Source organism: Melanerpes formicivorus, unplaced genomic scaffold, assembly GCF_026170545.1.
Source record: "Melanerpes formicivorus ecotype bairdi unplaced genomic scaffold, bMelFor1.0.p_v2 SCAF_12, whole genome shotgun sequence".
In the NCBI taxonomy this organism is placed as follows: Eukaryota; Metazoa; Chordata; class Aves; order Piciformes; family Picidae; genus Melanerpes; species Melanerpes formicivorus.
The window spans coordinates 8,846,384-8,871,856 of record NW_027142364.1 but is presented as its reverse complement, the minus strand read 5'-3'; the positions used below and the strand labels follow the sequence as shown (position 1 = coordinate 8,871,856).

The 25,473-nt window shown below is 43.1% G+C and overlaps 1 protein-coding gene across 2 annotated transcripts; it reads left to right on the top strand.

Moving 5' to 3' along the window:
• The first annotated feature begins 1,062 nt into the window (after positions 1 to 1,062).
• On the top strand, positions 1,063 to 19,333 carry TRA2B (transformer 2 beta homolog). 2 transcript variants are annotated; one of them, XM_068145201.1, is made up of 9 exons: positions 1,063 to 1,156; positions 7,653 to 7,786; positions 11,507 to 11,669; positions 12,320 to 12,508; positions 13,752 to 13,867; positions 15,037 to 15,120; positions 17,280 to 17,342; positions 18,077 to 18,150; positions 18,927 to 19,333. In XM_068145201.1, exons 1-9 carry the CDS (start codon positions 1,121 to 1,123, stop codon positions 18,935 to 18,937), a joined length of 870 nt encoding a protein of 289 aa, XP_068001302.1. In that variant the 5' UTR covers positions 1,063 to 1,120; the 3' UTR covers positions 18,938 to 19,333. The 2 variants fall into 2 exon arrangements, with proteins under 2 accessions (XP_068001302.1, XP_068001303.1); XM_068145202.1 differs by lacking the exon at positions 18,927 to 19,333 and having other exon boundaries at positions 18,077 to 18,158.
• The last annotated feature ends 6,140 nt before the right edge of the window (positions 19,334 to 25,473 follow it).

Genomic DNA, 25,473 nt, shown 5'->3' with positions numbered 1-25,473 from the left:
GGGTGATCCTGCTCTGGCAGGGGGATTGGACTTGATGACCTTCTGAGGTCACTTCCAACCCCCAACATTCTGTGATTCTGTGATTATCCCAACTCCCACACGACAGAAAATGCATTTAAATGAAGAAAAACAATTGCTGCTTGGCACATCAGGTGGTTATGGGAGCAGCTGGGGAGTGGGACTGCATCCTTCAGTGGCAGCGTGCTGGCTAACTAGTGCACTGGGATGTGCCACCTGGGTGTGACGGTGCAGTCTGTCTCCAGACACCCTTGCACAGTGCCATGGCTTCAGGAGCGTTGAATGAGTCAGTATTTTGCTTAGGCTGAAATGGTGTTTTTAAGTCATGGGTATCCATTTGGTCCATATCCACACTCCATTTGGGTGTCCTTGTTTAATACCTGCACAGTCAGAGCCACGCTGACCCTTTGTGGATGGCAATGCGGTATCCGTGCCGCTTGCCTTGCCATGGTAAAACAGAAGTGACAGTGGGAAGGACTGCGATGGCGAATAGGGTCTTTGCGTGGCTGGCGGCAGACGCAGCGGTGCGCCTCCGACAGGCAGCTCCCGCCCTCGGCAAAGCCCACGGCCCGGTGGCGCTATGCTGCCCTCGTGTGGTTAGTGTGGAAACACCCAACCGCCAATCCCGACCGGCAGGACACTCATGCTTTCAAACGCTTGGGCATCCTCTCCGGGAAAGCCCTCTGCAATCACAGCCATTCTTTAAAAGCATTTCCATGGCCTACGCGGCCTGTAGAGAGCGGGGCTGCGGAAGGGGAAAGAAGAGATCTTGGCCTTGGCCCTCAAGTCTTCCCTGTCCGAGCGGATAGGGTCATCTCCACCCGGCACTGGAGCTAGATCTGAAGAGATCACTCCTCAGGCTGTGACCCCTAGGGACCAAGCCGCTCCCGAGCCCGGTGGGGTCAGACACATCACCGGCAACCGCCGCCACAAGCCCCAACGCTCACCCCCCGGCGGGACTGCACCTTAGGGTGGGGCTTTGCGTCTGCAGGCTCGGCAGCGCGGGGCGGAGCGCGCGCGCGCGCGCTGGGCGCGTCACTTCCTTTACGGCTAGCGCTCGCGCCAGGGTCGGTCGGGTTTCGGTGAGCGGTGCGGCGAGACAATGAGCGATAGCGGGGAGCAGAACTACGGCGAGCGGGTAATAAACGAAGCCTGAGTGCGCTGCGCGGCCGGGCCCCTTCTGTCCTACTCTGCCCCTCTCCTGGCGGCACTATCTGCCTTAGTGTTTCCTCCCTGTCATGCTGCCTGGGTGGAACGGGTGGCAGAGCCGCCGCGGAAGAGGCCGCCATGGTGCGGTGGGTGAGGACAGCCTCGGTGGACGCGAGGGAGAGCCGCTGGGGTGAGGGTTCGGCGGAGGGAAGATGGCGGCTGGCCCAGCCGAGAAGGCGGTGGGGGCACGCGGCGGGGACGCTCCAGCTGCTCGCCCGCCGGCGCACTCCATCGTGAGTCTGCCCGGCGCCATCTTGGGCTGGTGACCGGGCGTGCCGGAGAGGGACAAAATGGCCGAGGTCGGCGGCGCTGCCTGTGCTGGCTGCAGCCGCGCCGTCGCCAGCGTGTCTCTCCCCAGCGGGCCTGTCTCGCCTCTGCCCCGGGTGAGGCAGAGCACGCGGACTGTGGCGGGGCTGTGCCGCAGCTGCCAGCTTCCGTCGCGGCCCCGAAGGGCGGGCAGGGGTCTGGCGGCTTCACCCTCCCGTGCCACGGCCCTTCAGGCCCCTCCGAGCTCGTAGACGGGCTGCGGCGGTCTCGGCTGATGCAATGGTGCCTCCATCCCCCATCCTGCTCGGTAACGTCTGCATAGGGGAGGAGGATCCTTTGGGGGCCGATAGTACTCCGAGCTTTTGTTAGGCGCGCTCCAAAGCTGCATTGCAATTCACTCTGGGGTAATGACTTGGTAAACTCAGCTCCCCTTTGCTACTCCTCGTGCTTCCGAAACACTAACACTGCTTCTTGATGTAGTTGCAGCCTTGCAAACGAATGGCTTGGCCTCTTAGTTTAACTGTGATTGCAGTAGTTGGAAGGTTCAACTTCGAACAGCGCTAGGGCAATATCCTGGCTTCGTGCAACAACCTCCGGTAGATGTTCTCTTAAGCAGCATCGTTACTGCAGGATGTTCATGTCTGGGCGGAATTTTGCTAACAGGGCAGTAGATGACTTTGCTAGGCTTCATGTTTGTAATGTGCGCCTGGAATACAGATTACTTACAGCTGTTTTTTCTTTAGTGAATTAGCCTTGTTTTCCGTTGAGAGGCTTAGTTTTTACTGCAGCAGGCGAGCGCGATGTGAATCTCAGTGCTGTGTTTTTTCAGCACCCCTTTAACTTTTTAACTGCAGCACCAGGGAGTTGTGGAGGTGATGAGCAGCTGAAAATTTAAACCTTCACTGGAAGTGGCAAAACAAAAATAATTAAAGAGGGTGTAATAATTGTGAGCACAAAATCGCCGTGTCTTGCATTGCCTTTCTTTGACTATGGCTTTATTCGTATTGGCTATAATCTTTTAATAGCATGTGTGCTTGGTTAGAAGAGGTTAGAAGATTTTGAGCTTCCTGAAGATGAAAATGCTAGATAGAAATAAATGCTACGAGATTGGATAGACTTCTGGCACTCCCCATATCATCTTTCAATTGATGGCTTCATGTCACCCTTGCAATTGGTATATTTTTAGTGAGGGGCTATTACTTCTGACTTGCCCAAGGTGGATTTCTATGTGTTAGCTTTCTGTGCAAGTCTGAAAAACGTTACAAGGGTGGTACCAACCTCACTGAAGTTTACCAGGTTAATTTTCATCTTAATTTCAATCAGAATGAGTGGAAATGTTAAAATCGTTATAGCAAACTCTTCTAGAAACGTAACTGTTCGGGATATGCAAAAAAAAACCCGTGCAGGCAATGGGTTATGTCTGAGCTTTTGTGGATCACAAATAGGTAAGTTGTATATAATGTACACGTTCTTAAAACTGAAGGAAAAAACTGTTGAGTTACAAGCCTGCTCTTTCAGACTAGATCAGGGAGTGGCTTTTCTAATGCTGTTGCCAGTGTTAAGGTTTTTTGGGGTTTACTTAAGGCTTGTATTTCACTGAGTCAGTGGCTTTGTACTTTTTCACACTGAAGTCTTTGCAGAGCAGAAACCTTTCTATCCTAGGTTATTTATTTATTATCTGACTTTACAACTGCCTTGTTCAGCTGCTCCAAGTCTGTGCTGCCAAACAAGAGTTGTGCTCCTGAAAATGTTGTTCTTTTTTCCCTTGTGCTAGTGTTTCTATAGTCAGTCAGATTTGGGAATTAAATCACCTGAACTTCTTTTTTTTTTCTTTTTCTGATTCCGTTTGCAGCTGCACTGGTTTGCAGACTTGATTTGATTGTGTAGCCACAAGTCTTAATGTCAGCATGGGGGATGACGAAGATATACCAGGTGCTTTCCCAAGTAAAGGGACTTGCTATTTCAGCAGCAACACAAACTTAAACTAGCTTCTCTCACAGTGCAAAAAGGAAGATTGGGGGGGGGGGGGGGGGAAGAAACCTCCCATCAGAATTTCCACTATGGAGTATAAATTGTAGAAGAAAATTTAAATGAAGATGTAATATGTTTACTGTTCCAGATACTTCAGATATTGCCAGTGTACTGTAATAGTTGCCACATTTTTCCAAGTCACTTGTTTTGGTTTCATTTGTTGAAGTTGTGCTGACATGGAAGGGTTGTAAAGAAGACTGGTCAAAGGACAAAATAGTTTCATTCTATGAGTGGGTTAGTGCTGATAGTGATTACTTGCTATGCATCTGATCAGAAACTGACAGTTTTGTTGAGTAACTTGAATAGTCTTTATAGATTTACTTACAAAGTACTTAACACGTTTTGAAAAAAAGCCTGATTTTTGTTTTTTATTACTAAGTTATGGATGAATGTCTAAGGAAACTGTTTGGGAAGATTAGAGACAATCTGATTGCTTGCTGTCACCAAAAGGACATCAGCTGGCTCTTGATCTGACTTCTTGGTGGGCAGATTCAGTACCTTAAGCTGTCAGAAAATAGTTTGCTGCTCGAGTTTCCTAACATCCCGGTGCACTGAATCAGCCTCCAAGATCAGCTCATGTGGCAGAACCGGTGGGAAGAAGCTGGGCTGCTACTGCTAGCTTGTCATTTTGGTGGAGTTTGAAAATTGGTGGAAAGGGGTGGTTGTGCTTTCCATCTGGGCAGATTCCCAGCCTCCTCAGCAGTGATCTGATCATATTCTTCAGGGGGAAGAGAAGCAAAAGCTGTTTTGTTGGACCAGAAGGAATGTGAAGTCAGCACAACTACACCTTGTATAAGTGGGGCCTGCAGATTTTGTAATGTGAGGCAGCACCTTTCCTTTAGGAAAGCAAGTGGCAATACATGTATTTAGGATTCAAAAAGTAGTACTAATTTTATTTTCCTGTATCTTATGTTACGTAACTGAAGTCTGTAACTTCTATTCCTGTGAGGAAAAACTGGATCTCTGGGCATTTTTCTGTCTGCCCCCCAAATAATCCTGCTGTTGTGACGTTTCCTGCTTATAGAGTAGATGGCAGTAAAGCATCTTTCTGAATGTGCCTAGAGGTGTTACAAATACCATCCCTGTAGTATTACATCTTGTTTATGTGCTTAAAATATGTAGAGGACAATTTGCAAGCTATAAGCCTGAACTTAAGGGGTTCCACCTGACTTCCAGTAATGCCTGATAAAAGGGAAGGACTGTTGGTAAAGATCAAGGGATTCTGGTGACCTTCAAAATCCATGCTGCATAACCTCAAAGCTAGAAAAACAGTAATTATTTAACAGTGAACACCACTCTTGATCTGCTTACCAACAGTGTTTGAATAGAGGTAGAATAAAGGAGGCTGTTACTTATTCCACAGGACAGGAGCCTACACTGGCAGCTAATAGTAAAAATTCACAGAGTGAAATAGTAAAAATAGAACAACAAAACTAAATGGAAAATCCTAAATCTAAGTGAGCTGTGGGAGTGGGCTTGTGTGAACCCTTGGGTGGTGTCAGTCAATGGGTTGTAAAGTAGACTTGGGGTGCTGCATGCTGCTGGTGCTTGAATTTTGGGGTAGGAAGGACTTTCTGGAAGTGGAGGTGGGTAGGGTAACAACTTTGAAATGTTAGGGTTTGCTACCACTCTTAGTAACATCTTGAATAAGTGAGGTGCAGTGAATTCTGGTGAAGTGAGACGTAATAAGGAAGTAATGAAATGTGGTAGGTCGAAGGTAAATGCTTTGAAGAAGGGTGATCTGGAAACAATGTGGATGTTTAAAAGCTGGAAAACGTTGTAAGGTCCAAAGGAGCTCACTGAAAACAAGCCAGTTGTTTAATTTTCTGGTTTAGATACACAGATGTCCTAAGGCATCCACTGAGTTTTCTTCTCATATCCAAGATAGCCATTTTCCACACCAGTCTTAACATATGAGGTAAAGACTGTAGAGAGAAAAAAAAATACTTATCAAATACATGAATACTTCAGTTATTTGCTTACACTAATACCATTTTCCTACTAATTTCTTCAAAGCTTATTCACTTCTAAAAAAGGTATGGGGTATGTTTATGGGCAAGATTCTCCCTGCTGCTTTGCTCCTGTCCTGCATCTCTTGTCCTTTTCAGTGTTAGACCACCTGAGCATGGCTCCTTCTATCTAGTCTGGACCTACCAAGAATTCAGTTTTGTGAGCAGAAGTATTTTTCCTCAAAAGGATAACAGCCATAGTTTTGTTTTTCAGTCCTTCACCAGTCTTGCTTTTTCTAATTCTCTTAGAGTTGAAGACTTCTTATGACTAAATTAATACATTAATTTGGAACTCCATGGATTATTTTCTTCTGAAGGTAGTAATGGGTTTAGGCTAAATCTGTAATTTGAGAGTGGTTCTCAATGTTTGTCCTTTACAGTGGTTGTATATGAAGGTAGATACAGTTTAGGACACCTCCCTAAATATTTTGATAGGCAGGAATAAGGCCAACTTTCTGTTACTTCTGTTGCTCTTGTATTAATCAAGTACCTGCTTTATCCTGCAAATTCTGTTTCTCCCCCACCTCCTCAGGATTGTGTGGTAGGCAATTGTAAAAACTAAACTTTGTTTCAAGTGGTGTAGAAGTGGTTTAAGCATGCTGAAATTTTGGTTTAGCAAATGAATTTTTGAATGTTTAGTATGGAATGCTCGTGAAGTTGAGTGTAGAGGTTTTGGAGGTGTTACTAAGCGACTGACAGATTCATTGAGAGATATTTCTGAATCCAGTGTTAGTGAGCATTTGTGATCAGAACTGAGAGAAAAGTTAGCATTGTTTTTACAGAGTAAAGAGAATTCTGCTACTGAATTTTACGTTGTTATCTAATACCTTGAAAAAAAGATTACCTTCTGGTGTGTTGAAAGCAACTGTTTAAGGCATGTGACTGAAGCTAAGAATTAAGCAGGTTAAAAGAATATAAAAGCTGTAAATGCCATTTGGGTCATTACCAAAGAAGTTTACAAAGTAAATCATAGAGTAGATGGGTTATTGTTCCAAAACAGAATTGCATTTTGGTCAGTGGAAGACAATGAATTATGTGGAAGAATGTAGCCTGCATCTGTAATCACACTTGTGCAGACCAAGTAGGTGGGAGTCTGCTCATAAACCTTCAAACTGGGCCTCCTTTGAAGGGCAAGAAATATCCCCAGAAGAAACATAATTGTAAGTCACTGAAAGACCAACCACGTTGTGCTTTCTGCCTTCAGAAAGCACATCAGTTAGTCATCTCTGGCCACAATAGGGACCTTGCATAAGTTACTTCTCGAGTTTTGTCTAAGTATGAGGCTGACAGTGCAAAGTATTTTGAGTATCTTAATGCTAAAATTCATTAGTAGGTAATCAGTTGATCCGCTGCGCATTTGCTATTAATCGTAGGCATAAATAGCGATTTCAGTTACTTAGTGCTAAGTTAAACTGACTGAATCTGTTTATAAAATAATAGGGTATTTGGTAGATGCTGTTCTTGAACTGCATATATAGTAAAAGTCCACACAACTTTTTTTCTAGTTTCAGTTTTGGCACTAGATTTTTATCCTGGAGTTCTTAAATATTCTTCATCCTGTTCTTTTTCTATTAAGGTTAATGTTGAAGAAGGAAAATGCGGAAGTCGCCATTTGACAAGTTTTATAAATGAGAATTATTTGAAGCTCAGGAATAAGTGAAGCTGAAATTTGAAAAAAAAGAAAGTGAATGCATGCTAATTATCAGACCAGAAGTCCCACTTGTAGAATATTGAGCAATTTGTGTGAAGTGGGGAAGATGAAAGAAGTCAGAATTTGAAACGGAAGAATGAAGAAAAGGAATAAAAATGAAGTTAAGATAAGAAGTAATCTGGAATCTGAAAGCACTACGCTAAGTAATTACTAGTCTGTTTATGTGTCCCTGTATATTTTGCTAAACATGCATGCATTATCTGTTTAATAGCAAAAGTATATGCAGGGTAAAGAAGTGTCTACCAGGGAAAAAAAATAAAAACTGCTTAACAATCTAGGCAGTTCTAATGCCGACTGCCCGGACACATAGCTATGAATTGTTACCATTTATTTCACTGGAGCTTGTTTACACACCTCAGGTGAACAAGAAATTCTGTACAAATTAGGCTTTCAATATCTGCGTGCAGGAATCCCGTTCTGCTTCCAGAAGCGGAAGCGCTCATGGGTCTGGCAAGTCGGGGAGGCACACCCCTGCAAGATCTCGATCTAAGGAGGATTCCAGGCGTTCCAGGTCAAAATCTAGATCCAGGTCTGAATCCAGGTGAGTTTGCTTCTTTTAACTCTTCTTCCTCTACACAAACCGGATGGTTGTCAGAGGTGAACTGAAATCCAGTGTAGCCCACTTCTCTTTCCAGAGGTAACTGGTGATCTTGGGGACATTGAATCCAGTAGGGCATGTGTGGTTTCAGAATTTGAGAAGATCCAAGTTAGATGCTTTTGCAACCTTTTTTTATAGTTGGCTGCATAGGCTTGTGCCTCTGCTGGTAAGAGTTTAGAGGTGGCCTGCCTTTTAAGTCTTGGAATAATGGCTAGTTTGAGTGCAATACAGTAGTTCCTAATGTTTCCCACCCCGTTTCCCCCTCAATTTTCCAATTTTTTTATTTTTTTCACACTCAAAGATGTTAATTTTTCTGTGCACTCAATTTTGCACCTCAGGTTTTTACGTCATATCAATGTATTACAGCTTCTCACTGGAAGCAGTGATGTTTCAGGGATAGCTAACAGTATATTCTGTGAAAAAGAAGCAGTAGATATAAATGTGAATTTCAACAGGCCTCTGTCTGATTAAGTTTCTATTAATTTAACTCAAAAGTTAGCAAACTGGAAAGCTTTAATGATTAGCTTTCCAAGCTCTTAAAAGTCGTGGGAAAAGTAGCTTGTTTACTGTATTTACCATGTGGCAACACAAATGGTGCCTGTGAAAATGCCTTTTCCACCATATTGCTGCTAAACAATCTGTTCATGGCCACAGAATTAATCTTAAAACTGTGAAACAGTATGCTGGTAGTCTAGAAGTAAGACTGTGTCACTGCTTAGCTGCTTTGCATTTGCTTTACTGAGTGTTACATAAGAGGTACACATGCAATAAAGAGTGGAGACATGACAGAGTCTCTGAAGGAATTTACATTTTCTTCAGAGTCTAGATCATGTAATTGCCTGATTGAAAATACTTTAAGATTGAATTCACCATAACCAGATAATTGAGTGCTGACTACAGAAGTGAATGACAGTTCCTTTACTCATTTGTAAGCATTCAGGTTAAAATGTGGGTTTCAGCAGTGAGGTTTCCAGCTGAGCTGTTCATAAGATACTTAGGTGTATAAGAATGAATTAGGTTTGCCAGATCCTGGGGGTCAGGCAGGAAGAGGGATGACAGCTTCAGAAGACATTGTGGTATTAGCAATCACTCATGGTGGGGAAACACCATCAGATAGTGCATTTAGTTCCCCTTGTGAGGACAGTTTTATCAATTTGAAAGCATTTTGGGAAAATGAATATACATGAGAAATTTTTACTCCAGAGGCTCCTCAGTTTCTTTACTGTGTACTTCAGGCATAATCAGAAGTGTCAAATCATGCACTTGTGCATCACTGTTGTGCAAAATCTGTCAAATATCTGGTAGAAAAATACCAGTTGGGTTTTGAAAAACTCTGAGCATGGAGAATGCCAAATACCTTTGGGGGAAACTTCCTAATTTTATGGTAACAAGTCAGTCAGGACCAGCTCAGCAGTCCTTCTGCACCTTAATCCGTAACCCGTAGGGATTTCATACTCTTTTAAGCACTATGTTTCTCACTTGCAGACTAACTGTAGTAGTGTCTAGGAATGTAGTCACTAATTGTGTAAAATGCTGAAAGAAGCAAATATAAGATCCAGAGTGTTACAAGAGGTCTAGCAAATGATTTAGGAGAAATCACACTTTAAATAATACCCAGGCAACTGCTTTTTGACTTCTTGAACAACAAAGTAGAAGCCTTTGACTACCATTGCTTCCTGAGCTGTCCTATGGCTGGGAATACTCCAGACTATTACAAAGTTAGTGTGTTTACTAGCAAGTTTGGACAGAATTCTGTCAAGGCCCACCTTTAGAACCAACATACTTACCTCTTTCAAGTAGGTCATCTAATTGCCTCTCACCAGAGAAATAACTGAAAACGTTATTTCTTTGTAGTTGCTGTTGGAGATGTAATGTTGTCTTGTCACCAGCTTTATAAATTAAACTTCCATTTAGGAGCAGATCTGTGTATTCATCAGTTGGGGTGTGGATATACTTGATTTCATGTTTTTGAGACTTTCAGCAGCAGTGTAGCACGCTTGTTATATTTAGCTGATTCTGTGAAATCTAAACAGCTCCTAATGAAGGAGTAGGATTGTCAGCTGCTGTTGCTTTGCAGCAAAGGCGAATAATGGCACACTGCCATGTAAAGCAGAAATGTAAGCAGTGCCTATTTTGAATAAGACTTGTTCTCTCTCATAATGGATTGCCTCGTTCAGAATTGTCCAGCTCTTGTTAGGTGCAGTGGGTGCATTCTCTTACCTGCAACCAACAGTTTTGTGCGTGCCTTCATTTTTTTTTTCCCTGGTGCTGGATGAAACACGGCTGTATGCATTTATTGAGCTTCTCTTTTCATTATTAGTAGCATTATTTCTGTCTTTCTTTACTGCTTCCTTTGCCTCAGGGAAGTCCTTATGTTTTGTTTTTATTTTCAGTTACCAAAAATAACTTTCTGTATACATTGTTGGATATATTGTATTCTCCTGGACATGTTACACATGTTTAAGGGTAACAGAACCTAGCTGACTCGCTTCTGAGAAGGATGAGGGCATATATTTTATGGAAGCATGTAACAGATAACATTGTATATCCTGCAGTTTGACCATCTGGTGACATTTGCCTAGTGAGAAATTCTGACTGTGGAAGAAGCTACTAAATGCTTGGGAGTAGGAGCAGGTTCATTCATACCAGTGTAGTGGTGGTGTTACTGTCAAAATGGTTGTACAATAATGGTAGCTTATGGTTTTGGTCAGTACTTAACTACCTTGGCTTCCACAAACTAGAGGAAGGACATTTAAGACACACATTAGTCTGAAAATTAACAGCTTATGACTTAGAGCCTTTGAATATTAAGCTGTTAGTTGAGTTTCTTAGCTTTACAGTGATTTTTCTTTTTATTTGTGTGGAAGGCAGATTATTCAGTGACTGCCATCAGCTGGCCAAGCTCAGGTGTACTATTCCAGTTTGAGTGCTTGCCTAGATTTTCAGCTAAGGCGGTCTGTGTTGAGGAAGCTGGAGTGTTTCAGAGCCTGATCTCAGCAGACTAGTGTTGTCAGAAAACACTTCTGGAACTGTTCTGAGGACACCTCAACTCACATTAACGAGCAGTTGCACCTTTGCTCTTGGAAAGTTTGAACATGTCAATATTCATGAATAGTTAATGTTAAATGACTGTTGAAATACAGTTAAATAAGCTATTGCTTAGCGTCTTTTATCATGTTAAGCTCTGTTTCAGGGGCATTTGGTTTCAGTCTCACTGAAAGTGCTTTTCTGAGTGCTAGAATAAGAAATGTGCACTTCTGCAGTCATGTGTTCTAAGTTACTTCCTTCTGTTGAATCTTTAAAAGAAAGCCACCCTGGCTATTTTTATTTCAATGCTATGAGTATTCTAAGTAAGCACCAAGTCAAGATCGCCTCGTTAGAGAAAGTTAAAAGCTGTAGTGGAATAAAGAATTAACTTAAAGTGAAAGTTGAGGCTCTCATTCTGCAGGAGGTCTCTCTCAGCATCTATATAGTAATTGTAAAGATTTACCCAACAGTTGTTAAAAGTAACACACTCCTTGAGTGACAAATAGAGTAGCTGAGTCGTGTGCTACTGCAGGTCTGTAGAAAATGGGTATTTGGGCTTTTTGTTTGTGACTGTCTGACATATTTTTAAGGGTGAACAAACCAAATCAAACCCCACACTGAACCTTTTTCCCTCAGATCTAGATCAAGGAGGAGTTCTCGTAGACACTACACGAGATCACGCTCCCGTTCCCGCTCTCACAGGAGGTCCAGAAGTAGGTCTTACAGTCGGGATTATCGGCGGCGACACAGTCACAGCCATTCACCCATGTCGACTCGCAGACGTCATATTGGAAACAGGGTATGTCTGTTATGCAAGCAGGTGATTCCTGCTTCTGTGAGGCTGTCTTGTTTGGGTTTTAGCAGATGCCTTCAGAAGTGCTGCCAGTGCAGGCTGTTGTCACTATGTACCTGATGTAACGAGTGAATGTAATGTGGCAAAGGATGGGGATAGAATTACTTGACTAGAAAGCCTGGAAAACTAAAACGTTGCATTAAAAGCTGTTTTGATGATGTCCTTAAAAGGAGCATGTAAGATGGTTTGCTTTTAGTTGCTTTACAAGCTCAGGTGACTGAGCATAGTGTGGTTTGTGCTGAAGTAGGGGAAAAGGTGATAGCAAATACAAATGAAGATGTGGTTTCAACCTCTGTGTGTGTGTATCTCTGTTCAACTGTCATCAGCTAGCCTCTGGAGGGAAAACTTTAAATATAGTACCTTTTATGTGCTTTAACTGTACAATACCCTGAGAAATGCAAAGTATTTTTGTTGAAAGAGGCTTGTGTACCTGTAGGTTTGACTGTAGTAGCATCTATCAGCAAATTAACCCAACCTGAATCTCAGTATCTTTTTGTTGTTATTTTGTAATGAAGCTTTCAGTCAATGAGTTGTGAAATACCTTGTACTGCAGATACCAGTGTTTCATCCTAATACCTGTCTGTCCCTTCCTTTAGGCAAATCCTGACCCAAATTGTTGTCTTGGTGTGTTTGGATTGAGTCTGTACACCACAGAAAGAGATCTCAGAGAAGTTTTCTCCAAGTATGGTCCAATTGCTGATGTTTCCATTGTGTATGACCAGCAGTCTCGGCGTTCAAGAGGATTTGCATTTGTGTACTTCGAAAACGTAGAGGATGCTAAGGAAGTAGGTTGGGGTACCAAATCTTTGCAGTGTTAACAGTTGGTAGGATGCATATTCTGTAACACGATATGGCTGTGAGTTTGCCCAGGCTTAAAAAAAACACTTGGCACATCATAAATGTCTTAAAGATACCTCCTGTGTACCAGAGGAGAGAATGGAGAGGTATGAACACTGGTCCTTGTGCAGGCTGAGCTATTGTGAATTCACAAAAGACATTTCAGCCTAGCCAGAAGTGCCAGCCAACACGAGAAAGAGAAACGCAGGCTGCTTCGTAACTCCACACGTATGTTAGTTAATAACAGCCACGTATAGAGTGGACCAGGCAGTCATTGCAGAGCTCTCTGTAGCATCACTATGATGCATTCTGCTGTGTGACTTCTAGTGCTTTGGCCTGAAAGGGACAGGGGAAGCCTTTCCTGAAAGTAAAAGGGCAGGCTGTACATGGCTTCCTGGTGACACTAAGTGTACAGGGTAAACCCTAAGGGATTTGTTAAATTGGAAGATACGTCCAAAACCTTATAACAAGTTGCAGGATTTGTGAGTATAAGTGCAGCTGAATGAATGGGGAATTCTACACTTGCCAGGTAGAGAATTCTAGCACCTCCACCCAGCCTTTGGAAAGCAGTGTGCCTATGGGCTGTACCTAGGCTTATGTTCAGCATAAATTCCACTACTTAGTGTCTCTAGCGTTGTCTTTTCCAAATTTGACATGAAAGCTTCCATGTTAGGTTGAAACTTTGGATGTAGGTCTTGCTACTTGGCTGGAGGGACGAAAAGGAGGGGTGGGGGGGTGTTTGAGAGTTACTGGGTTTTGGGGTTTTGTACTTCAGGTTTACTGTTGACACTGATGTTGTTATATTCAAGGTTATGGTAGATTTTGACAGCTTACTGGAGGAAAAGCCAGTAGTGCTCTTAACTTCTGAATGCTTTGTTTCATATTGGAGTAGTTATCTCTCTACATAAGCATGTTCAGAGATTCCTCTTGATCATTTTAGAAATTGGGGTACTGAAAGAATTGTTAAATTATTGTCCTTCCAGGCCTTTTATGAAATGTAGCCACTTTTTAAGTGGTTACTGAAGCTTGTATCCAGTTGGCCTAGAATGTCTTAAGAGTTTGTATTCAGTGTTACATGTAAGGCATAGTTACTAAGAGCCATGTTGTGAGTTAATCCTGAAGCAGTGGTTAGAAATTTGTGGTCATAAATAACCTTCATACCTACACTAATTGTATTGTGTCACTGTTTAGGCAAAAGAACGTGCCAATGGAATGGAGCTGGATGGAAGAAGGATCCGGGTAGACTTCTCCATAACAAAAAGACCTCACACGCCTACCCCTGGAATCTATATGGGAAGGCCCACTTAGTGAGTTACTTGTGTGGGGCTTTCCAAACCAGCAGTAGATAAGATTGGCTTGTATTTTGTTCAAAAACTGTTCTGTATCCCTGCCAAGAGACCTGTGTCCATGTGGGTTCCATAGTTTATTGGGCTTTTGCATTAATCGACTCTTCTGAAAGCTGTTTCCTTGCTTATGACTTGTGTGCTGTACATTACAAGGTTGTTTCAGTACTAGAAACTAAAATGCAAAAATCACTGATGTCTAATTTTTAATGTTATTTTAAAAATCCTTAGGAGTTGTGCTAGAACTCATGGTTATCTGCCAAAGTTTATGAAAGCTAAACCCCACTGGTAAAGGAGATCTTCAGAATTAAAGAGAGGCTAGGTGTGGACAGCTGTCAGTAGTGAGGTGTATCTTTACAAGTTTTAGCCAGGAAGAGTTAATTTATATGGTGCTTGCCAGTGACTGCTCTGGGGTCAGCCTGGATTAAGTAAATCCTGTTTCTTAGTTATGCAGTCCAGACACAAGTTATCTAAACATTTACATCTAGAGTAAGATAGTTTTCTTGAGTTTTTTAATTTCTAAATTGTGCTGTCATCCTATGCACCCTCAAATGTTAGTGCCTTTTGCAAGCTCGAGTTTTCAAGAGTGAATTAGCAGATACTAATTCAGTAGCTGTGTAGTGCAGTCTGCCCTCTCTTGGGAGTACATTTTTTACTTCAAGTTGCCAAGAACATAAATTCTTCTCTGAAGTAATTGCCCAGTTTCTCCCCAAGGCTTTCATCTTACAGTACTGGTGGTTAAATAGTTGCTGTCATGTTGAAACTGGGTTATCTAATTGGAAACTTCTTCTAAAAGGAGCTTTCTGAGAGTTAAAAGTGAATGAAGAGTTGTCACAGAATGGAATTTCTTGTGTGCCTATGGTATCAAAAAGTTAGAAGGTTTCAGACCAAGGAGGAATGTAGCTGTCTTAAAGCTCAAGGGTTTAGAAAAAGCAATTATTTTAGTAGTTTGTTGGCACCTGCACTAATGGGGAAGTAGGAGTGCTCATAGTCATTTCATCTGTGAGGACATGAGGTAACAATATAACCCAGTTCCAATGGCATATACTTAACTGCCTGCCTGCTGGAAAGCACTGTAAACAATATTAATGTTTTGTATCTCGTTAAGTGTAATTCTCTTTCACTGTTTGTAGTGGCAGCTCACGACGCCGAGATTACTATGACAGAGGGTACGATAGAGGCTACGATGATCGTGACTATTACAGCAGATCGTACAGGTGAGGCAATATTTGCAATACTCAGCTGCTATTTAAACTCCACTTGCTTGTGTACATTTCTACCTATAGAAACATTAAGCAGTTCATTCCACATATGTGTGCCAAAATACTTTTGCACCTGGTGTCTTTCTGGAATCTCACTGTGCAATCTTCACCAAAATGACTGCTCAGTACAGATCACATTGGGCAGATCAAGAAATACTCTTGTGGTGTTTAACCTGTGGCATGGGTTAGTCTGTTGTGTGTTTTTTAATCTCTATTGGGTTTTGAAAAACAAAGTATGTTCTCTCTACTCTGATCTTAAAAGAATCTTTTGTTGGTTCATCTGTTAGCATTGAAATGGTGAGAATACAAGTGCAGTTTGAAATGGTGAGAACACAAGTGCAGTTCTAATATTTGAGCTGGAATTACAGTGGCAGCTTACAATTTGAGTGTAGTAGAGAAAAAGTGAGACATTTCATCTGTCACCAGTATCCCCTCCAGGCTCTTCTCAGTAATGCCCAGTGATAGGACAAGGGGTGACAGGTGTGAGCTGGAGGATAGGAGGTTCCACTTAAACATAAGGAAAGCTTTTTTACTTTGAGGGTGCTAGAGCACTGAAACAGGCTGCCAAGAGAGGTTGTGAAGTTTCCTTTTCTGGAGACATTCAGAACCCACCTGGATGTGTTCCTGTATGACATACTCTAGGTGATCCTGCTCTGGCAGTGGGGCTAGACTCAATGGTCTTTTGAGGTCCCTTCCAGCCTCTAACATTCTGTGATTACCAGAAGCTTTAATTACATGAGTTCTGTGTGAGAATAATTTCATGTATTCTGGTGAGAATAGGTCCAGACTGTAATAGTGACTGAACATAAAGCTGAGTATATGCCTTTGGGGAGGAAGAGTAGGCTAGTAAGAGTGATACGAGAAGGCAGATTGCTTCAGTTAGTGCACTAGTCTGAGTGTAGCCTGTTGGAATTCATGGCCATGCTTTGGTCGAGGTCTTTGAGGCTGCCCACATGCTGTGTGTGACGCTGACCTTCCTGCATCCCATCCTGTGTCTCTTGTAAATGAGGCCTTGGGGGTGAAAATACTGATGAATCCAGAAAGGGTGATTTCCATTTCCTATCTTAATAAAATCCCACACCCCAATGAGCTTTAGTTCATTGCAGAACCTTTGGAGTGCTTTTTCATACCAGATAATATATTGAAAGAGTGAACGTAAGCCACAGAACTTGGTCATTTGAGGAAAATACTGTGTCATGAGGAAGGGAAGGTTGGAGTTGTTAAATGCAGTGGAGCATTGCAAAGTACCACTCTGCCCTATGAAATCAGTTGGTAGCAATCACTCTGCCTCCCTTGCCCTCTGTGCAGTGAACCTTTTAAGATAAATACAATTTCAAATTAAAATTGATTAAAAATAATTTCTCATTGTTTTGGGATGCTTCATTCCTTTTAGAAGAATATCTGTAAATCAAAGAGTAACCTTAAAAGAAAAAGGAAAAAAATCCGGTTTGCACACAAGCTAGGGGGTTCTCTGTCCCTTGTATGGCTTATAGACTTCTTGAGCTTCTGAGATGCCTGTGACAGTGACTCTTCCATAATCCAAATTCTGGGTTGTTACCTGTCTGGTAATGCTTTGCTGTTTCTAAGTCTGTGGAGGTACCAGCCCAAGCACTTAATATTCTTAATGACCATAATGTATTGTTTCAGTTCTAGGCAGCTTTCTATATACAAAGTTGTGTCTCAATTCTTAAGTGCCTTCAATTAAAATGTGATTGTAAAGTGTTAAGGGTGTGGGATTTTTTTTTCCCCACTTCTCTGGAATCAGCCTTTTCTTCAGGACAGTGAATTGAAAGTTTGCTTGCCTTGAGAAGGTAAGCATCTGAGAATAGAAGTTATTCTAGGGGCAAAAATGATGTACAGATTTTACTTTGCTGCTTGTTGGAGAGCATGACGTTGTAAAATGCTACACTATTGGTCAGCAGGAACATGAGTCCTCCTTAGCTGCTGCCTTACAGAAGTTAGCCAGCTCATTCCAGGAATACATAATGTGTACGTCATTCTGTTTATTTTTATCAGTGTAGGAACCAGTGTTCCCTTGTAGTCATTTTCTTAACATCTGATGATGCTTTTTGCTTGTACCATGAACTTTTGTCATTTTACTTTTCCATTCACAGAGGTGGTGGTGGTGGAGGAGGTGGAGGATGGAGAGCTGTTCAAGACAGGGATCAGTTTTACAGGTATGAAAAGAAAGCTTTCAGTGTCTGGTCATCTGGAAATTAATTCTTACATGTGATATCTTGGGAGCAGTCTGTAAATCAAGTCTAGGAAACCTGTAAACACATGAACAGAAACCAGATAGATATGAAGTACTTGTAGCTCTTCAGTGAGCAGTGCTGTTTTTCAGACATTCTCTTATTGCTCTGTAAAGGAGTTAGATTAGTTTGGGGACTGCTTTATGCAGGGAAAAAAAACTTGATTTATGCCAGTAGACTAATGTTGTGAATCTTTGGGGGGGTGGGGAGAGTAGGTGTTGATTATTTTGTTGTTGTTGTTAAAGGAATGGCAAAATTGGGGATTGACCTGGATTGGAGGGATGAAAGAGTGGGGTTGGTTGTGGCAGTGAGTGCTAGTGAAATAAACTCTTAATCTCAAAACAAGTAATTTAGATTAAGAGTTAAGGTGTCATTTACCTTACTCTGCTTGTTTGGGATGCTCCTGGCTTGAAACTCAAAAATCATATGTAGTCAAATTGTGAATGCAAGAGTGTTTCCTCCGTTAATCCAAAGTAATATTCTGTGACCTGGCGATGATAAAAAGTGTTAAATGCTCTAATCTTTGTTCTGCTATCCAGTAGAAATGTTGATCAGCTATGTGCTGGTTAGCTTTCTTCAGATGCCAGGGTCTGGCTTAGAGGTAAAGCTGCTGCAGCAGGCTCTAACAAAGGAATTGCTTTTGTTGCCCTCTTTCACAGGCGGAGATCACCATCACCATATTACAGCCGAGGGGGCTACAGATCTCGATCCAGATCTCGGTCCTATTCACCTCGTAAGTAAAGGAAGCTTCCACCTGGCCTGAACTTGGAGCTTTTGTGTCCACAAGGACTGCATGACTTGAGTGTGGTCATTCTTCTTTTGAGCCGCAGTTCCCTTTAATGTTTCACTGAGCAATTGGCAACTTGGAGGAGAGAGTAAATACTTAGTTTGCAGCAATACCACTCAATAAGTCTGCAGTGCCATTGCTTTCTCTGAAACTCTAAAACAGAAGTTTGTAGAACATTAGCAGTTGGGTTACCTGCAGAAGAGCAAGGCCAAATTCCAACCCTCCCAAGTTCTAACACTGAAAGTAAATTTCACTGCATAGCATGTTAAAAATATTAACTGCATCCCAAGGTCCAACCAGTGTGAGTTTGTTTTAATTGGTCCTTTGTGTGGAAGATAACCTGCAGAAAGAGGGAGAAAGCTACTAAAACACAATAGCGTTCCTAGCATACTCCCTTTGTGATGGACGAAGAATAGATTATGTTCTCATGTGTATTCTCTGTCCACATACAAGCGAGCAATATGAAGGGTAACTGCTTTTCCTGATGGGAGGGGAAGCTGGGCATGAGAGGACAGTCAGAGTGTGCATCAGGAGCTGGGCTTTTCTTTTACACAGAGGAATTTGCTGGCAGAACTTTCCTTGACTGCTGGACATTGCCAGACCTATGATAAGGCTCTTGAATTCAATGCAAATCTGAGGGGTAGCACGGGGTTTAGACAGAACTGTGTCATGTGTCAACCCTTGTAAGACTAATGGTGTATGTATTTTGTGTTTCAATTCAGGTCGCTACTAAAGCATGACACACAGAGGAAATTCCAGCTACAGCCTTTGAGTTGAAATTGCAAGTTTGTTGACAATATTTTTATTGTCTCTTCTGTTTAAACAAGTGAACAGTGCCTAGTGAATAGGTGACTTTTACACCTTTTATGAAGACTACTTCTGTGATGTTCATTCAGCATATTTGTGTAGTTTGGTGCTTTGTTTCCAGTTGTGTTTTGAAAGGAGTATGTTTTGCATGTATTTTTTTAGTCTCAATTTTGACTCCTGAAAGGTTTCTATTGTAAAGACAAACTGTTCAGTTAGGTTTTTTTTCTACTGATTCCAAGATATTCTGAAAATCAAAACCTGTGTAAAATGCTTTCCAAAAGTGGGAAATAAAACAAAAAGGCGTTTGTTTTTTCTTTTCCTACTTACTTTTGCCAAGTGTAAGTTTTATGAGTTGAAAAGAGACTACATCATTTAGGCTGTGTATTCTGGAGTAATGTTGGAAGCCCAGAAGTAAAATTGACCCTGATACTGTGTTGCTGGCTAGTTGTTCTCAAATACGTTCAGCTATGCAGACCTCGTGCATGGAACACGTACATGAGCATGTACAGCAGTAAGATGTCGTTCAGTGGCAGTCTACATATAGAGCAAGACTCACAGTAAACTCTTGGTAAAGCTACTGAGCTCTGGGTGAGCTGTTCAGCAGGCTATCACCTGCTCTCACATGGAGCCCTTGATCTAAATAAGAGTGGATGTAGGTAACTGTACACCTTGAGAAGGCAATCAAATAACATTTAGCCTTTGCTCTTTCTTACTACTTCACTGATTGTCCCATCTTTTAAAGAGTGTGTGTATCTGTCTGCCTATCTGGCTAATGTACAATGTCACTTGATGCTTGCCTACCATTTTTGTCCCCTTGGATTCATGAACTTCACACACTGAACAGGAAAATTCTGTGCAAGATTTGAAAGTACTTTTTGTCAAATTATAAATTCCCTTAGCCTGGTATCATAGCTCCCATGGTGTCCAAGCATGGAGCACCTGAAAAAGAAGAGCAGTGAGATACTCTGACACTGTTGTTTTGGCTTTTGAAGTTCTGTTGTTTTCCTGTATGGCAACTTCTAGTGTTTTCATGGACTAAGAGCAGTTTCATGACCCTGTGGACCTGCAGCCTCTTGATCTTTATTCCATGATTTCCCCTGTTTCTGTATGGGACTAGAACAAACAGCTACTCTCTGCATTTCTGTGCCATTTCATATTGGTGGCTTCCATAATCCCTTGTCCTACTGTAGTTTTCAGCTCTGGTTAAGTGTTTGAATGGAAGTTGGTGGTAACATGGTCAGTTCCTTTGGAGGGGACTGGAAGGAAGGAACAGGGTGGTGTACAATGCTCCACAGGCTGAGGAACTATGGGTTTCTATAGTCACCTAATATCAATTTCTCTCTGAACACTATTTCACACGTGTCCTGGTTTGGTGCTCTTAAGTACTACTGAGCTGCAGGTTTTCATACAGCAGCTTGCACAGAGGGTAAGTGATCAGGAGCCTGCCCCTGCAGTCGTTGAGAATTTAAAATGTGGCTGTCTGAGCTGCTGTGCTGGCATTCAGCTGGAAAGAATAGTGCCACCAAAAGCCATTACAGGGTGGGATTTGAGTGGTAATACTTAAAACTGTGAACCTCTTCTGCGCTCAAATTCTTCATTCAGTGGAAACTGCTGTAACAGTCAGCCTAACCAAAAAGTAATCACAGGGTAAGTGCTTGCACATTTGGGAACATTGCTCGTTGGGGAACAACCTGACCTTCCTCTCCCATGAAAGCTAAATTGCACTTGACTCTTCATGAAGTGCTTCTGAAGTCCATTTGTGATTTGTAGAAGCAGTACTGTGTCACTCATTTTGGTTCTTGTCTGCTAAGTTACCTGTTGGGAGTTCCAAGATCTTGAGCGAGCACTAGGTAGTGTAGCGTACGCAGAAAATCTGCAGGTATGATCTAATTAGCTTGTTCATCCTGCATTGGAGGAGGTGCACTGAGCTTTCCACATTGATTTACACTCAGTTCTCTGTGTGTAGAAGTAGTGTTTTCAGAGGCCAAAAAATGGTGTTCTCTACTGCTGTGGAAATGAAAATACTTTCCCTTTTTGCTCTCAGAGGCAGTTTGACAAATTCTGTGCAACAGCACAAAGTAAGAGGCAAGAAATGCTGTGGCTGCCTGGGGAGGAAGGTGGCTGGGAGTTGTATGTCAGGCATCTTTGGAAGGCTTCTGCAAATACCTTGGTATTTTTAAATCTAGACCAATTTTCACTGTCTGGATGTAAGACTGGACAATGAGATTTCCACACTAATTATTTCAAACCATATTTTCTTAGTCATGGACCTACCCTTCGAATCACTTGGCAGGGGTTGACAAATACAGAATCAAGAATGTGTGTCCTGCAGAAAACTTCTTTGTTTTAGCAAAAGGAGGGTTTTGTAACTTGTGCAGTTTCTGGCAGCTGAGTTCATCTGATGGCTGCCTGCTGCCAGAAGAGCATCCTCCCACCCCTTCCTTGCATGGTGATACCTGGTATTTCTGGTAAGGCTTGGATCCAGTGTGGAGCAGTGCTGTGCTCCAGATGCAAGCAAACCTCTTCCTCTACAAAAGGAAACGGGGTTATGAAAGCTGTTTCTAGGGTTTAGGGAAAGCAGAAGCTTCTGCTCTTGAGTCCAGAAAGAGCCCCTGGTCAGATGCTCCTCAGTGTGTGTAATGTTGCCCTTTTACATGGGAATGAGAGATTGCTGTGGAATGTGATGTTCTTTGAAAACACCTCTGAATCACTGCTGGATGGCCTGGTGCTCTACCAGTCTGTAATACCAAAACTCAGTGCAGGGGAGAAGTGTTTTGGGCTTGGGCAGAAATCCTACCAGCAGTTGCAAAGCATCCTCTGCAGTGGTGGCTGAGAGAGCAACATCTGCTGGGGTGGATGTGAAATGCTGTGCCCTTTGCTGACCCGTTTTCCTGTCAGGAGCAGGACAAATAAAAGAGCTTTTAAAGCTTGTGGGGAAAAGCCCATGTTTTTGTTGCTGTGCTGCTGGTCTCTACCCATAATGTGCAGGTGGAGTTTCCTCTGGGCCAGTTTGGGCCTCTTTTTGAGAGATGCTTCAGTCCCTGCATGACCCTACAGTGCTTCCTCAGTCTCATGGGCATGAGGAGTGGTGTAGCTCAAGGGAGCTGCTGAGCATCAGCATGTGAGGCTTGGTAGTTGTGGGTTTAGTTACTGAAGCTAATGTGCAAGGTGGCTTACAATCACAAATTAACTTGAAACTTCAGAGCATCTGGGTCTAGTGTGACCCTGCAGGTAGAGAATGGAGAGCACAGGGCACCAACTTTCCTGGCACCCCTTGCTCAAGCCGTGCAGCAGCTTTCAGCTTTCCACTAAACTTCCTAAATTCCTCAAAATCTTATTTTCCCTAGGACTTCTTCACTTGGGTTCAAGCAATTTACTTTGTTAACGTTTCAGCTCCAGCAAATCAATTGTATGAAAGTTGCCTCTACATTTTTTTTTTTTTAGAACAAAAAAATATCAGTTGTTTTGTAAAGGAAGTTAGTTAATTTGTAAGGGAGGGTTGATTTGAGGCTTTTCTTTGGCAGTGTTTCTACTACCAAGTTTTCTCTACAGCCAGAGGTGCATCCCTGCACAGTGACACGTGGCTGTTTCCCATTTTGCCCTGAAACCGAAGGGGCAGGGATGGGGCAAAGCTCTGCTGATATTTGTCCTATGTCATCAGTGAGTGATAAATATCCTTAAGGATTCAAGGAAAATGGTCAGGTCAGAGGGACAAGGCAGGTTCCTCCTAAGCCAGGTAGCTGGGCTTTTCCCCCTGGATTCATGCAGCTCCTGGGGATCATGGCAAGCAGGTGTGTTAACCTGTGTCAGCCAATTCTGCTCCCAACACAAAGCTCACTGATCCACCCCTTGGGACACACACAGAGCTACAACTGCTGTATTCAGCTGCGAGAGGCAGGTGTATGATCTTGTGTGCTGGCAGAAAAGCCATGCTCTTCACCTGCCTGTGCTGGACTATGACATCTAGCCAGACCACAGCCACCCTGTGTTTGTCCCTTGATGCTTTTGTATCCTCTCGACTTACGGGGATGCCTGTGCTTCTCTGATTCCTAGTGACAGTTTGGAACACCTCCCCTGGGTTCATCCCCAAGTCTGCCTTGGTGCCAGCCCTGCCAAGCACATCAGAACTGGAGCCCCTCTACTGGTGGAAATGCGGCAGCTTCACTATATTCTTACTGTTGGCTCAAGGCAGGATTCTTCCTTGTGCTGTTCCTTTCTCTGTCCTGTTCCAAACACTCTCTAGGGACAGATGCTTCAGCTGTGGGAGCTAAGGAGGGATCCCAACATAAGATGCCTCAGTGCAGTCCCAGCCAGGCCCCCTCAAAAGTATGTATAACAGAAGCCCAGCCAGTGCCGTTACTGCAGGCATAAGACCAGTCAGTCCATCAGGAAATGGTGATGAAATATCTTTGATCCTAATGTGCTTGCTCCAAGATAGATTTAACAAAGACTTGGGCTAAAACAGCTGGGGACCAACCTGTTTATCCAGAGCTTGAGGGCTCAGGAATCCCTCTGGCCAGCCCTAGCACTGGGGTGGATGTAGTAGTCCCAGAAGTTTCTTACCTCCTCCCAAAACCCCCAGCCAAGGAATAGTACCTGTTTCTCATCACATAATCCAGGATTTTGTGCTACTTTCTCCTGTATTTTCAATGCAGCCCTTCTTGCACACAAGGAGAAGCCCCTTATCTTGTCTTCCACTAGACTAAACAAAGTCTCCTGCAACTCCTTGCTCTTGTGTGGTTTTGCTTTTATCAGTCTCGCTGCTGCTTCCCAGACTTGTTCCATCTCTCTCAGGAGGGAATGATCTCACTGCACTTCCTACCTGCAGGGCTGACCTTAGAAGAAGACCTGACTTTCCTACTGGGTCCTGCACCAACTTTAACACCAGACCATTTACTCTAAGCTTTGCCTGCATGATTGCTGTCTCACCAGCTATTTGGTATCAGTGCTCTTAAATCTGCCTCTCTAATCTACATGTTTCCTTTGACCATCCCATACAGACCAAGGATGGTCCACCAAAACTCTGAGAAAGTACCAGCTCCATAGGGTTGGGAAAACATTGGAAGAAGGTCATTGACCTCCTTCTGCAAAGTCAAAAATGAGAAGCAGGAGGAATGAGATCATGTTGGTAATTACAGGAGACTTCTTATGTTGCATCCAGCTCTTGCAGAAGACTTAAGTGACGAGTCATAAATGAATATTGCAACCTGTGGGCACTGATTATTCCAAAACCTTTGGGTATCTCCTGCTGCTGCCCAGTGGCAATGACCTAATGTGATGAAAGGGCAGCTCCCTGCCTCGTTGCTGCCAGTGGCTCATCACTGAGGATGAATCGATCCCAAATGAGGGTAAGCCTTTTTTTTTTTTTTGAAGTTACATCATCAAGATGTTTCAGCCTAAAAGCACTGCAAGAAGGTGCTAGGGAAAGACAAGACCCTTGCCCTACAGCCAACCAGCAGCCCAGCATGAGCTGCACTGAAAGCAAAGACGAAGAAATTGGAGAAAGGATTCTTCTTGCTTTGCATCAGCACAGTCCAACCACATCTATTTTTGCTGTACACATGACATCAAGCATCCGTCACTGCTATTCCTACTCACTCCAGCACCTCGACTTGACAGGAGAAGGGTGGCAGTAGAATGGAGTGCATCAGGAAGGAGTGTCACTTTTAATTGTCCTGCTATGCTGCTTAGAAGCTGGGGAATTTGATTACTACCCATCATCCCACTTCCAGTAAAGCACAACTGGTCCTAGGGCACAGCATTCTATTCTGAGGTCAATTCTGCACCTTATTTTAGTCTCCAGTCATGGCCCAGACATACTTGCATAAAGATTTGGCTTTGTATTCTCAAGAAGAGAGGTGGACAAGCCATTTCAGCTGCAGCATAAAGCTTTCAGCAGATCAGCCAAATTGTGACACTAACTCTTGGTCACTTGAGGACATCTTCAGCAGGAGCCCAAAGAGCCATGTGCCCCAGAATCTGTAACAGCTATCTACTGCCTGGATGAGAATACACCCAAAAAAATCAGTTTGGGGATACTAGAGCATCATCTTGCCGTTTCTGGAAGCCATCTGGATGATGGGCTCACATGGTGATGGCTAGTCAGACCTCAGCTGGGATGGGTTTGCCCACTTTTTCTCTCAAACTCCCCCAGATTTAATCCAGGCTTTTGCTTATTTACTGATTTATTTTTTCATCTCAGTTCCTCAGTGAGACCATTTCCTTCTCCCTGAAGGAACTCCTCAAGTGGTTCTGAGCAAAGATTTGCCTGTGGGACACGAGAGCCGGGCAAACTGGGGGAGATGAGGTGCAATGGGCTTATGGGCAGAGGTGCTGCGGTGCGCGGGCAGAGAGTGTGCCACAGGTGGGACCTCCTGATCCGCAACGAATGAATGACCTGAAATGGCTGGGCCCCCAGTGGAAGCCCCTTCTGCCCGGGCTAGGCAAACTCCACCAGCCCCT

What these genes read in the sequence shown, in the direction of transcription:
- TRA2B (XM_068145201.1), top strand. Translation starts at nt 1,121, where the DNA reads ATGAGCGATAGCGGGGAGCAGAACTACGGCGAGCGG. An exon ending in AGCAGAACTACGGCGAGCGG is followed by an intron (nt 1,157 to 7,652) that starts GTAATAAACGAA and finishes ATCTGCGTGCAG; the next exon opens with GAATCCCGTTCTGCTTCCAG. An exon ending in TATATGGGAAGGCCCACTTA is followed by an intron (nt 13,868 to 15,036) that starts GTGAGTTACTTG and finishes CACTGTTTGTAG; the next exon opens with TGGCAGCTCACGACGCCGAG.